General features: G+C 40.6%; 1 protein-coding gene across 1 annotated transcript in view; it reads right to left on the minus strand.

Moving 5' to 3' along the window:
- SPAG17 (sperm associated antigen 17) overlaps positions 1-13,878 on the minus strand; it is a 159,821-nt gene that overhangs the window by 103,161 nt on the left and 42,782 nt on the right. The window contains exon 4 of the mRNA XM_074318633.1: positions 7,546-7,677. Coding sequence (XP_074174734.1) covers positions 7,546-7,677 — 132 coding nt within the window. The remainder of the gene's footprint in view (positions 1-7,545; positions 7,678-13,878) is intronic.

The following is a 13,878-nucleotide window of genomic DNA, read 5'->3' on the forward strand; positions in this document are numbered from 1 at the left end:
AGGTCTAGGCAGAGAAGTCCTTGGCAGATTTCTGAACATGTTCTTGGTCTCCCCTTATTCTTTCCCGCCTGGTTCCTTCTGCTCTCCCATGGCTGACTCTGGTGGTCCACCTGCTTTTCTGTTCCTCACTCCTTCCCACCCTCCATAGCTGAGCTGAACCCGGACAGTCTCTTTCTCTGTTTCTACGCAATGATTGACTGCTTGGCCCCTGGAATCCTACTTTGGTCCAAAGGTACAGCATCCTTTTCTACCAAGCCATAATCACAAAAAAACACACACACAAAACAAACCAAAAAAAACTATCTTCTTCCCTTTTCCTCTATTCTCTTACTTTCTGAATAAGCCCCTCCCCCCATGGGTTTATGTCTTGGGACTTGGTGGTGGGAGGGGGGGCGAAATGAATCTGGTAAGTTGAGCATTCAGCAAAGCTGGCCCCCTCCTAAATCCTAAACTAGAAGTTGTTTACTTCTAGTGTGGCCTTTCTTACTTCTGGATAAGATGGCACGTATGTTCCCATTCTAGGGTCATCTGCTCACAACTTGAAGAACTCCCAGGTAACTCTTGCTGATTCAAGACAAAAATTTAGGAGGGGTGTATCCAAAAGGCCCCTCTTTCCACCATGTTTGGGCAACACGTGTTCCCCAGCTTCTGAAGGAAGAGTCAAATTCATTACAGAGTGCATTTTATTGAAAATGCAGTGTGTACAAAAAGCATCTGGATGCCTCCTACAATGGTGAGAAGGCTTTGGAAAGGCACAGAGATTTCTTAACCAGCTAAGCTACACAGCTTATGTGGTGGGGCTTTTGTCTTAGCAACAACTAAAAAAAAGTCTTAGTATTTCACATACTCAGTTGAGTATCAAGTGACACATACCTAGAATCCTTAATCTTGTTATTGTCACTTTTTAAAGGGAAAACTACAAATTCTCCCTCTCTGTAACAGGGCAGCCTCGTTATCTGATACTTCAAATATCTTAGATTGTCTTTTATTTCTAAGTGACTCCTTGCTGTCAAAATTCAAATACCTTGAAATATCTTCAAATACCTTAACAGGTATTCCTTGTTATTCCTCACAATGACACGGAGGAGAAAGTCAGTGGGACAAACGGTAAAAAGCGATACTTCATCTTCGAGTTAAAAGCACACCTACCTATTTGTGTATAACTCTGTGTTTCTTCTGTTCTATCATTAGGTTCCCACAACAATATTATTAAGCAAATAGATTAACATAACACGCTCAAGGAGGTTACGTGATTAAGTCACTCCATTATTACGTGGCTTATGAGAAACTAGGTCTGTTCTTCTGAGTGCTACTCCGGTTCTTTTCCAGATATCACTCTATCTCATGAATAACCTGCTCTACTGGTCACGGATGATGAGAGGATGGGCTGGAAGAAATGTATGGTGTTAAGTAAGTTTAAGAGACACGAGATTAAACAGTATTAAGCAGACTTATTTTCATGAAACTCCTCCATCTACAATAAGCTAATGCGCTATTAAATTCCCAAGATTTAACACAGTGATTTCCAGTTCATTTGACCAGGGGGCCATCTTGTTTTTTAAATAGAAACCAGGGTCTAAACTGTTCTAGAACCTACTTTGGAAACACAAAGTTATGGGAAGATTGTGGGTCCCCATTAATCCATTTCTATAAACCTATGCTAAGGAAATTATGTAAATTGGAGAATTCTATGCTATAAGTTGTTCATCACAATATTATGATGAAAAAATATGGAAACAACTGATATGTTCAACAATAGAGGGATGGTTAAGAAAATTATGGTCATCAATAGAACATCACGTAACTAATAAATTAATAGATATGGATGTTGTAGTAATGAGTAAAAGTTATGATATATTTTAATTGAAAAAAATCTGGTTAACCTTTACACATTAATTGATTTCAAGTTTGTTCTCCAAAATGTGTCAAAAATCCACAGAAAATAATTCTAGTATCTATATTTTTAAGAAAATACAGTTAAGGCGCTACATTTTATTAAAATAAATGATTCTTTTAAAGTATAGAAATTTCCTATTATTCATTCTTGAAAAACACAAAATATAGAAAAATGGACATCTGCTTTCCTAAACTTCCTTTCAGGAACACTGAGCTCATGGGATAAAGTCGAACACCGCAGTTAGTGGCATGGAAATATCATTTGACTATAGACGAACGTCGTAGTGAAAATGTTAAAAAAAACTTTACAATGCTTACAGCTATGTAAATCCACAAAAGAAACAAATCCACAGAAAGAGAAAAGGAACATACCAAATTGCTAACGTTAATTGTCATAAGGTTAGCGCGGTATGAACATTTTGTTTTTCCTTTTCAATATTTTATATTTATTCTTTCCTCTCTGTTCTCCTACCTGCTTCCCTGTCAAATAGAAAATAGAATGCATGGGGTTCAGAGGATTGCTTTTCCAGAGAGCTGCTGTGGTGTAGAAAACGTAAGCCTAGGAATGTATTAGGTTCACTTGACCAAATGATGCAATCTTTAGAACCCTGCAGAATATCCTGGGGGGGGGCCACACTGCCATCTTCACGGTGCAAATTCCTAATCCACAGAATCAACGCAGCCATATCTTGGTGTGGTGCCTGTCAGGGGGTGGGTCTATATCTATCTCTTGTCTGTCTCCTGCAGGATCCTATGTGGTTCAGAGGCCTGAGCACTGCTATCAAACCATAATACCCCGGAGGGAAGACAGAAGCACAAGGATGTTTGGAATAAGCTCAGGAAGTCTAGTTCTAAGGATTTCCCCAGAAACCAGGTCATTTCTGGGCAGGAGGGCAAGGCTAGAAATGAGTCAGGATTTCCTTGGGAACTAACTGGTGGTTGGTTAGCTCACTGGTGGTTGGTTAAATATAGCTGTCCCCATATTTAAGCTCAGGATTTTGTACGCCACATATTTAGTGAAACCAGATACATGGCTGTTGGGAGATCACTGGGCACAGCTTTTACTCTTACAGGAGAACATCTTTGGGCAGGCGCTCTATTGATTGTGAGCCAAGAGCGCCATTTTGAATAATTATTAAGTATGTACAGTGGTTAAGAACATGGTCGTTAGGGTCTGATAGTTTTGGATTTGAATCCAACCTCCACCTCTGAGTAGCTCTTTAGCCTTGGGAAAGTTCCTTTTCACAACCTTAGTTTCCCCATCTGTAAATTGGGAATAATACTCTGTACTTAGTGAAGTTATTTAAAAGATTAAATGATATAACATGTGTAAAGAGCTTAGTATAATGCCAATCAGTCAATAACGGCAGCTATTTATTATTATTAGCTGCTGGAACTATAGCTATTTGTGTTTAAAAACACTGCCCAATTTTAAAGACGTGTGTTTCTGTACATTTTTTCTGAAGTCTGTAAAAAGTTTTCATCAGTTGAAAGTATCCCCATTAGGAAAGCACTATTTTATTTTACAGATTTGCCAGGCAGGGAGTCATTTATTATTTACCCTGAACTGTTGAATTTTATAGTTCATTAGATCCAACAGTCTTCTTGGTAGTACTCTTATTTCGATAATCCAGCCTCAAAGCATTCTATCCAGTTAGTGAGGCAAGTTATTCCTTTCCTGCAACCACACGGGTCCCTCTAACTGAGTTCCTCTTTTCCTCTGTTTGATTTCTTAAAATAGTTTCTGAAGATTTTAACCACAACTGAATCAAAACTAACCAGCCTGTAATTTCCTGGTATGTCCCTATGGCCTTTCTTTTAAAACAAAACTCACACACAAAATGGCATGACATTGGCTGGAGTCCAGTGTTTCGGGGTTTCAACTGGAGTAAGCTGGAAAATGTCTGTGAAAATTCCCCTCGCTTCTCTCCGCTGCCCCTTTGGAGCAGCCTCTGGCATCATCAGAGAATGTTCTCTGTGGTATCATCACGATGTCTTACCAAATTCAGGGTGCTTTTAATTTTGACTATATTAATATATTGTATATTAATATAGAATTAAACTATATTAATTCTCAATGTAGTTTAAGTATTTTGATTAACAATGAAGTGTTGAGTTGTTTTAAGAAAAGTTTAGCAATACCATCTCTCCATAGTTCTTTAATGCATAGCTTCTTCTCCTCAATTCTAGAACATCGGAAAATAAGACAACGTGTACTAAGTATATAAGCCAGAAAGAGAAAAAACTGTTCTGCTATTATGTAAAAGAGATGATAAAAATACCCAAGAAAACATGGACTGGTTATTTGAATTCACAAATTAGAAGCACAATTAGAATATAGTTACAGCTTTCCCTAAAAATCTATTCAAATGTTCTACACTCGATCAAGTCAGAGGCACAGAAAACTTTTTAGCTTGACTGAGTCTTTAAATTGTTAATTTTCTGTATTATAGCCATTTTTCATTTTTTATGACTAAAATGTTTTCTTTTAGTTGAATTCTCAATATAGTTTAAATATTTTGATTAACAATGAAGTGTTAGTTTTAAATAAATGTTTATAATTAATATATAACATGAAAGTTGGGAGTTAAAAAGAAGTAAAAATGTGAATACTCCAATATTCAGAAATGACTAAATTCAGGGATTAGACTAGAAACCAAGCTATTTATTTTAAAATTATAATGAACATTATGAAAATATATGCGCCCACTACAAATATTTGTTTCAATAAATATCTGCTAACTAATTAACAACATATCAATACTGAGGAACTGAAAATGCAGAACAAATGTGGAGATGATGTGTGTAAGGAAAATTTGTTTCTAAACAAAACACTCTCTTACTCAGACTTTAAGATATAATAAAATCTAATTTGGGATTAATTGCATGAAAGAGTCATATTCAGAAGTTCTGAAATGCTAAAATATATTTATAAAAATACAGTATATTTTCTTTATGAGATGCATATTTGGAAGTAATCGATAAGGTATTTCCAAATAGATAAAGTTTTCAAATATATTCAATTATTTGCAATTAGAGGCAGGCGTTTGCCTTGCAGAAATTCACACGCTAAAGGCTTCAAAACTGTTCTAAGAGATATCTTCCCTTGTATTATTTTTTATATTAATTAGCCAGCATACTTTCTTCACGGTCAAAGCTAATGCAGTGTTAAACACAGCCCAGACTGAAGTGTTATAAATTGTTAAAAATAGTGGAATCTTAAAAATGACATTTTTAGTGTATTTGGCAATTGGAACTGAAGTTTTGATTAAAATGGGATCAAATATATAGTGACACATTATATTTGTTTCATTGGGGGAAAAGAACAGGGTCTGAATTATATTAATTTTTGTCCACACTTTCTCCCTAGTATTTTCTACAATTACTGCTATAGATATTTTTTTAAGTATTCATTTTTTAAAAATACAGTTCAGAAAATTCAATATAGAAGATACAGAACATTCTGTGTTGCACTGATGTCAGCAATATAATTAGCATTTGAAAGAAAACATCTACCTAGATTTCGTGTTAATATTAAAAAGCTGAAGAGACAGTCACTCCCCTTGTAGAATCCTTACCCTGGATTCAGGAAAGAGAAGGAAACTGGGTCAAGTCCTCTTTTCTTTTTTTCATTTTCTAATCCACAGCCTGGTGTCAGTTTTACAAACTTTATACTTATTTTGCTTTTTGCTAAACTGCCTGACTGACACGCATTAACCTCAATTGTTCCAGCTGACCTGTTGGGCAGTGTTGTAGAAACGAATGTAGATTATATCATCCCACAAACAACTCCCTAATCTTGCCTTTATCAAGAGTATTTTCTGGAACATACTCCATTCCAATCAGGTTTCATCACTTACTCATACGGTCGCAACACAGCTATTTGGGGCTGGTGTTTTGGTAACCCAATCTAATGGAGATATCAAATTAGATTATGTAATTGTTGGCTCCTAATTGCACACAGCGTTCTCTTATGCATCTATTAATTTTATGTATATATACACAAATTTATAAATAAAAACGTCAAATATATATGTAAATGTAAAATTCAAGCCGCAATTCCTTAGGACTCTTGAATTTTCAACAAATAAATTAAGATTATTTCCATATCTTCAGAATCTCATAACTGTGTTATTATAGTTCACATTTCAAAGAAATGCTGAGCAAAATAACAGTGCAGAAATATTTTTATATTATTGCGAGCTTTAAAAACATTTTCCGGAGCTTCCAGGATATTCCACTTATTGTCATTTAAAACTTGTTAACTGAAACCTGAAATCCTATTACAAACAATTCCTGACTAATACTGGTTGGCAAATAAAGTGAACAGACACCCTAGCCTGTTGGGTGTATTTGTAGGTGCTGTGAGAAAGCAGCTAGAGAAGGTGCAGGAATTTTCACAGGCCTCCAAGTCCACTTTTTACAATTCCAATCCCCACGTGACACTGGAATTTAAAAAGGCAAGAAAAGATGTTTCTATAGTTTCAGATTTTCCAGTTTTTCTTCTGCCAAGTCTTAATGTCCCTGAGTATTTCTTAAGGTACAAATCTGCTGTACACGATGTAAAGAGCTTCAATAGATGGAAAGAAAACTGTATCACGGACTGTTCATATGAGTAGAATTTTCCTGGGGACAATATGTGCCACCCTAATAAAATGCTACACGGGAAATCTTTTTGAAAACCATAAAGCCCACTATTATGAATATAAGGTGGCATTATTATTTTGTTCTACTAATATTCTGTCAAGAGACCAATGCAAATAGGAACCCCAGATTTTGGCTCCTGCAAAGGTGAAGAAGATATTATTGGAACATGTTCACTTTTCTCCTTCTTTGTCTATGAACTGATTTTACCTCTTCCACTTAGGGGCATCAAGAAACGACTTACATGTGAATCCATGTCAAACATACATGTGCACGCGCGCACACATTACACGTGCATACAGGAGCCACTTGACCTTCCAAATATAGTTCAGCATGATTTGGAAATGACGGAAAACGTCTCTTATTTCGAGTAATGATAATAGCAAATGGATTTGGACCTGGCATCACGTTGCTAAAAGTTTTAAAATATTTTCTCAGATGAAAATATGAATCTTTGGAAGATTTATCTCTGTAGGCAAATTCAATGAAAAATCTACATGTGAAGAAATAATCAGACGTACAATATGGGCGTCGAAGTGATGGACTGCTGCTGAAATAGTCAGGTTATTATGATGGCGCAGATGTGGCCTATTATTTTAATAGGCGCTCCTATCAAATATCCTATCAAGTATTTTAAATAGTTAGACCCTGACTTTGCAGAGTTTATTCAGCTTTTTATATTCACTTCTCCTGACTCGCTGTCTCTCCTGGGTTCCCTTCTTTGTTTCTAGTACATAAATAGACCAGTTGATTGTTACACAAACGTCAGGCACAAGCCCTGGATACTGTCAGAATTCTGCATAAGGCAACTTATGTTTAATGGGAGTGCCTTTGAGAAAATGTAGTTTCTCCAACACATCTTTGGATAGCCTTTTCCCTAAGAAGTTGAGACAACAGCTAAATACGGCATTGGTAGGCTTACGAAGAGAGAAAGTGTCCCTCAAGAAACCTGGTCCTTCTCATCCAGGGCTTGCGGGCTTGTGAACACCCACCATTGTACAGTACCTTCTTTTCGTTTTCCCGTCGCTGTTGGTCCTTCAGTTTAATCTGGAGGAGTTGAAATTTCAAGAGTTTCCCTATCAGTGGTAAGGTTAACTTCTCTCCACTGTCCATAATTGCTTTTGCTGCCGTTAACACCTATGAAGAAATGCAATTATTAGAAAGGTGGCATTTTAGAAATTTTGGCACCGTCTGTCAGTGATGAAAAGATGAAATGGTATTCTGGTTTCGTAATATTTGTCTTACTGCAAAGGGGCCTCATGGCTGGCTAAAAATATTAAGGGAAAATGCCCCGATGCCATAGAGAGGGGTATTTATCATCTACTCTAAATTAACTGGGTTGCCTGAAAATTAACTTCTGTTCCTAATAAGACAGGGGGTGCTTCCCACAATGGTGCTAGACTCAAACTCTCCAAAACAGGTAGAAGAACGACAGGCAGGGATCCTCGGCAGGATGACCGATAGGTCAGTTTCACGCTACACTATTGTTTGGCACGGCATAGAGTCCGAACTGGCCAACTTTGACTTATTAGTACATTGTAAATTAAATAGGGTTTTATCCGAATGGAAATGGCTATGGTGACAGTCACTTATTTCTTGGTGACCAAATCTAAATGAAAGATAAAAGATGCTTGACACAGAGGCACCCCATGGACGCTGCACCCCTCCCCACCTTGCAATTTAATGTTGATCCTGTTGGTATGCAGCCTAATTGGGGTGAAATAAGGTTATTGAGTTTTCTTTGGGTGACGACAGCCACCAGGAACATACAGCTGTATTGTCCAGATGTGTGGCACTCACAGCCTGTTTTACGGCTCTGCTTTTTACAGCTTGTTTCCCCTAAATTTCACACAACTCTCTAACATCTGGGCCCTTTTCCTTGGAGCCCTATAACCACTTTATTTACTGCAAAAAAAATAACATCACGTAAAATATACCATAAAAAGTTGTTATGTGTTTCTCTTTATTCATGTTGCCCCCCTAATAAAGTTCACCTCTGGCGGAAGCACTGTCACAAAAGTAATCTAGTCGAAGTATTTTTTTTGACTTTTGTTTTTAAGCAAGCATCAGATTTATTTATAACCCTGGGATGAATTAGGTGTTACTAAAATGTTCTGACATGTTGCTTTTCTCCCCCCTTGGAGCAATTACTCCTCCGGGGCGCATATGGTGTCAATTTCAGGCCCTCTGTCCCAGACAATGACGGCGCACACGGCCTCTCATCAGGCTGCGTCTTGTCTGAGGCTCATACCAGCTCTCGGGCAGGGCTTTCCTGACCGATCGGGTTCCTTCTGACTTTCCACTTGGCCCAGGCTAACAGCTGAAAGACAGGGAGATGGCGATTTTGCTTCTCACTGCGGAGGCCCTGTGGATTATCATACGCCAGAATGTAACTGGACCTCTTAGAGACCACATCGGGGTTTCCTGCATTGCATCGCGGGAGGGGAAAGCCAGGAAAAGGACTCCTTTAAAGCTGCCGTTTCTGACAGGCAAAAGAACAAGTGTCAGAAAGCTTTGTGTGGGTCTCAGCAAACAGCCTCCATGAGACAGGGCTCCCTGCTTTTCACAGTGGTTCTCCTGCTAACACGGTTTAGGGAAAGCGACACGATGGCTGGGATTTCTGGGAGAAGGAAAGTAGAAAGGTACACCTGCAGAACCTCAACACTGAATAGTGACCAGATTCAAGAGGGAAGAGAATCCTAAGGGATTGAATGGTCATGCGTTTACTGTAAAATGAAAGCTGTCTGATGGGGTCCAGCCCCAATCCGATGTATTTGGTGTGAAATGGCATTTCTGAATACCAGCTAACTAGTGTGTGACATCTGGTTCAAAATACACAAATTTGGGTTTTTAAAGCTCACAGCGGTCTAGTATGGGGTGTTCCCATGATACAAATATAATGACAGTGTTGAGGAGAAGTCAACACTGGAATGGGTTACCCAAGCGTGGTGTGGAGTCTCTTTTCCTGATGACCTGTGAAAACAGGATATTTACCTACGTCTGGGGTGGTTTAGGTGAAGCTGTTTGGCGTCACGGTGATGGATGGGATGTCTCGGGAGTTGCTTTCTCTCCCAGTGTCTCTATGCGTCTGTGAATGTTACCTCACTGTGTTAAAATGTACTCAAAGCACAACAAAATGTCCTGAGAGAAAGGGATTTTGCCAGCTATCAGTTATTTCTGGTGCATCTAAAACTGTGTGTAGAGAACTGGGTTTTCCAACAAAAATCAGGTGTGGCATCAAAGTGGCAATGACATCCTGCTACGAAATAGGGAGATGAGTGATGAGGAGTGTCACGGGAATAGCTGGGCAGCCGTGTTCTCAAGACACATGGACACACAGGGAGTGAGGGCAGTGGCAGCAGGACACGGCAGCCTGAAGAGGCTGGTGGACTCTCCAACTCCCGGAGCAGCCCAGGGCGACCCCCGGGGGGCAGCCTCCATCAGGGCACGTGGCCCCATCAGCAAGGGCAGAAGTCGGGTTGCGTGGAGGAAATGTGACTCCCACATGTGCCATTGTCTTTCTGTGCTTCCCCCGAAGGGATGATGGTGGGAATCTTTGGGTTAATTAATGAAAATGAAAGTCTCTGCTGAACTCAAAATCGGAGGCTGAAAATTTTATGGTATGTGCGCCATCCCCAGAAGAGGCAGAAGAAGAAAGATGTTTACAAATTAATTTCTGCTGACAATTCTTTCTTCTCACACTCCATCATTCACAAGTCCACCTTCTCAGGAGCCAGTCGTTTGGTCTCAGAGAAAACAAAAAAAATGCTTAGAGGACTTCCGTTTGAAGCATACGTCTTTGTGGGAACAAAACAAACAAACAAACAAACAAAAAACTGCAGAAGTGACAAAATTTAAGAGGAAATGCAACTTTTCATGTAACATTCAGAAAGGCCTCCCCTGCCTTGCCTGACTTGTACTGAAAGAACAATTAAACCTTCAAACCTCTAGCATCGTCAAGGTTACTTCTCCAGTATCTAGTCAACGTGTATGTGTGTCTCTGCGTCTGTGTGTCTCTGCGTCTGTGTGTCTCTGCGTGTCTCTGTGTGTCTGAGTGCGTGAGTATGCATGCACGCACACACACACACACACACACACACACACTCTGGGAGGCCAGCTGACGAGGGCTGGAGGTGTTGGGAGGAGAAGGGATACAAGAGCAAATGGCAGCAGTGAGCTGTCAAGAGTGGAGGGCCCGGTAAGTAGACAAAAACCCAACTAAAGTCTCCGCACAGACTTCTAGAACTAGGCAGAGAAACAGTCCTAAGTGGGTTAAAACCTGGGTATTCATCAAGCCAAAATACCAAATAAACGAGCCTGGCATGAGTCAGAAACTTAAAAAAAAAAATGAGTCTTATGGGCAAATGAGACTCATTAAAATGGAGACAAACGCTTGCCAGGCGAGGTCTGTATGTGTCTCCTGGACCTCGGGCTGGGGGAGTCCAGGCTGAGGTCCCAAACATGTTCTGTAGGAGGAAATTCAGCTTCAAAGAGTACAGCTGAGGCAGGAAGGCTTGTCTATATCTTATTGCATGAAGAAGATCTTGATGGTGATATCCTTTCTCAGCTATAAAGTTTGTGATTCTGCGCATACTAAGAAATAAAAATATTTCCCTCTTTATCACTTACTTGGCTCGAAGACTTATGCCATATTTACTACCTGATGATCTGATCCAACACAAATATAGCAGACAAGCCAAACAGAATTCTTTCCTTGCCTGGGGGTGAGGCCACCCACGGACACTGCCGTCCCTTCCCCTCCTCCAGCCCTTCTCTCTGTGAGTCCCCCCTACATTCGCAGTAAGCACAGCAGCTGCCTGGACTAACACTTAGAATTACCCCACGACTGGAAACCCAGTGAGTGCTTGTGTGCAGGTGTGTGTATACATATACAAACACGTATGCATACATGCGCCTCTATGTATGCATATATATGATAGTTAGCTAACTAGGTAAATAGGTAGGTAGCCAGACAGGTAGCAGACAGGTAGGTAGGTAGATGGATAGATGGGAGGAAAGGAGGAAGGAAGGAAGGAAGGAAGGAAGGAAGGAAGGAAGGAAGGAAGGAAGGAAGGGCTTCCATGAGGTCTGCTGCCTGCTTTCCCTGGTGTGATTGCAAGGAGGAAACTTGAATCACTGCTTAATTTGCTGCATGTTCCATCCAGGTGAGTTCTGAGGAAGGGTCAACATCTTGGTTCTGCATTTTTCTTGCCTGAAATAGGCAATGGGAAGGAGGTGATGGAGGAGAGGAAAAGGTGTGGTTGTGTTGGGGTAGAGAAGGGAGGGGTGATGGGAGAGGAATGGGCTAAAGAAGACTTTCCCTCCAGGTGCTCCAAATAGCCACCAGTTCTCCTAAAAATAATCGTTTGGTTTCAGGGCCTTCCCTGGAGGGCCATGTTGTTTGTAATATAGTAGCTGTAATAATGTACAGATTATGACTTCATATTTAACCCATTATTCTTGGGTCCAGGACTTAGGGTTGTTTGGATATGAGAAGACCTCAGAGAACAAGAGCAGAATCCCTTCCTTCCTCTCTTCCTCCCTCCCTTCCTTCCTCCTTCCCTTCATTTGGTGTCACATTCTTTGGGGCAACTCATTTCCTTAATATATGACTGATTAGGGAAAAGCAAATGCTTTCCCAACCCCCTCCACTAATTCCCTCTTTCCAGATGTAATCATTGTTAACTAATTCTTGTGTATCCTTCTGCAGTGTCCTATACATATATAAACATAAATATGTACAAGGTTGGACAATTAAGTTCACAAACTCATCCTAGAAAAAATGCTGTGTGAGCTGGTACATTATCATGATGCAAGAGCCATGAATTGTTGGCGAAAAGTTCAGGTCGTCTAACTTTTTCACGCAGCCTTTTCAGCACTTCCAAATAGTAAACCTGGTTAACTGCCCAGTTGGTACAAATTCATAATGAATAATCCCTCTGATATCAAAAAAGGTTAGCAACATCGTTGAAACAATTTCACGAACCTAATTGTCAGACCTTATAAACTGTGTGACCGTATGTGCCACTGTCAAAGTTCACTGCTGGGGTAGCGTCATTGTTTGCTTATGCATTCTGCTCTTATATTATATCTGCTTATACCATTAAAAAAATCACAGAAACGACTGCCCCAATGTGTGTGTGTGCGTATGTGTGTTAATGAAACTTTCACTGTTTACCGTGAAGGGCCGCTTTAGATGAGCCTCATTCTGCATATTTGGTACAAAGGATGGACGAGCTAGGGATTTGCAAATGACTGAAGGGCCGCTTACGTGGGGCTGTCCTCACCTGGAAAGACTGGTGCTGGGAATCGCAGCTCCTTTGGTGCAGGAGCTGATGAAGCAGCTGATGTAGCCGTAACCACCATGTGCAACAGACTGGAAAAGCACCAGCGCCTTCTAGGCCAGGCTTCTCTGGGGCCTTGGGCAAGCTGCTGAACCCCTTAAACCTCAGCTTTCTGCTCTACAGCAGGGTTTCTCATCAGTGGCACTATTGACATTCTGAGCTAGGCAATTCTTTGTTGGAGGAGGTTTTCCAGTGCGTTATAGGGTGTTTCATGCGTCCCTGCTTCTTTCTACAGCTGTGTATAACCAGAGGTATCTCCAGACAGCGCCGAATGTTCCCGGGGGACAAAACTGTCCCTGGTTGAGAACCACTGCTCTACAGAAAGTGCACGATCTCACCGGACTGCACTGAGAATTGAGTGGAAGAACATAAAATGACTCAGTGCCGTGAATGATACGTGCACGGTAGGTACATCCTCACTGAGATGAATGCCTGCTGTTCTTATCCTCACATCCAGGGCAGGACTGGAAATCCTGAAGGCCTTACAGCCCAGGTCAGGGGAAGGAGAAAAGGAATGGGGTGAAATGCACTTGGGCAGGCAGGACAGCACCCATGGCCTCTCCTTTCCTCTAACCCTTTCTCTACTCGAACAGGACAAGTCAGGGTCCATTTAGGGAGAGCAGAGATAAAAAGAGAAGGTGCGAAAATGTGTTTCGTTATGGCGCAGTGTATAATGGGAGGGGGGGAAGGAGGAAGTGTGCTATTCTTAATTTCTTGTGAAATGTGAGATACAGGAGTTATATGAAGAGTGTTCTGCAATCCCAGTCTGCCTTGCTGCTCCCTCCACCCTCTTTCCCCCCTTCATTCCTTCTGCATTGACTGAGGGTCAATTGTATCAGAGTCACTGCACTGCTTGATCCCTTACATGTCTAGTCTACGCAACTGACATTCTTTAAGTAATGAATAATTTCCAATGAGGCATCATTGGAAAAACAGCTGGAAGAATAAGGGTAGCAGTGAGAGCAGGCAATGGAGACACAAAAAGGAGGAAAGA

Source organism: Rhinolophus sinicus, linkage group LG14 (assembly GCF_036562045.2).
Source record: "Rhinolophus sinicus isolate RSC01 linkage group LG14, ASM3656204v1, whole genome shotgun sequence".
NCBI classification, from domain to species: domain Eukaryota; kingdom Metazoa; phylum Chordata; class Mammalia; order Chiroptera; family Rhinolophidae; genus Rhinolophus; species Rhinolophus sinicus.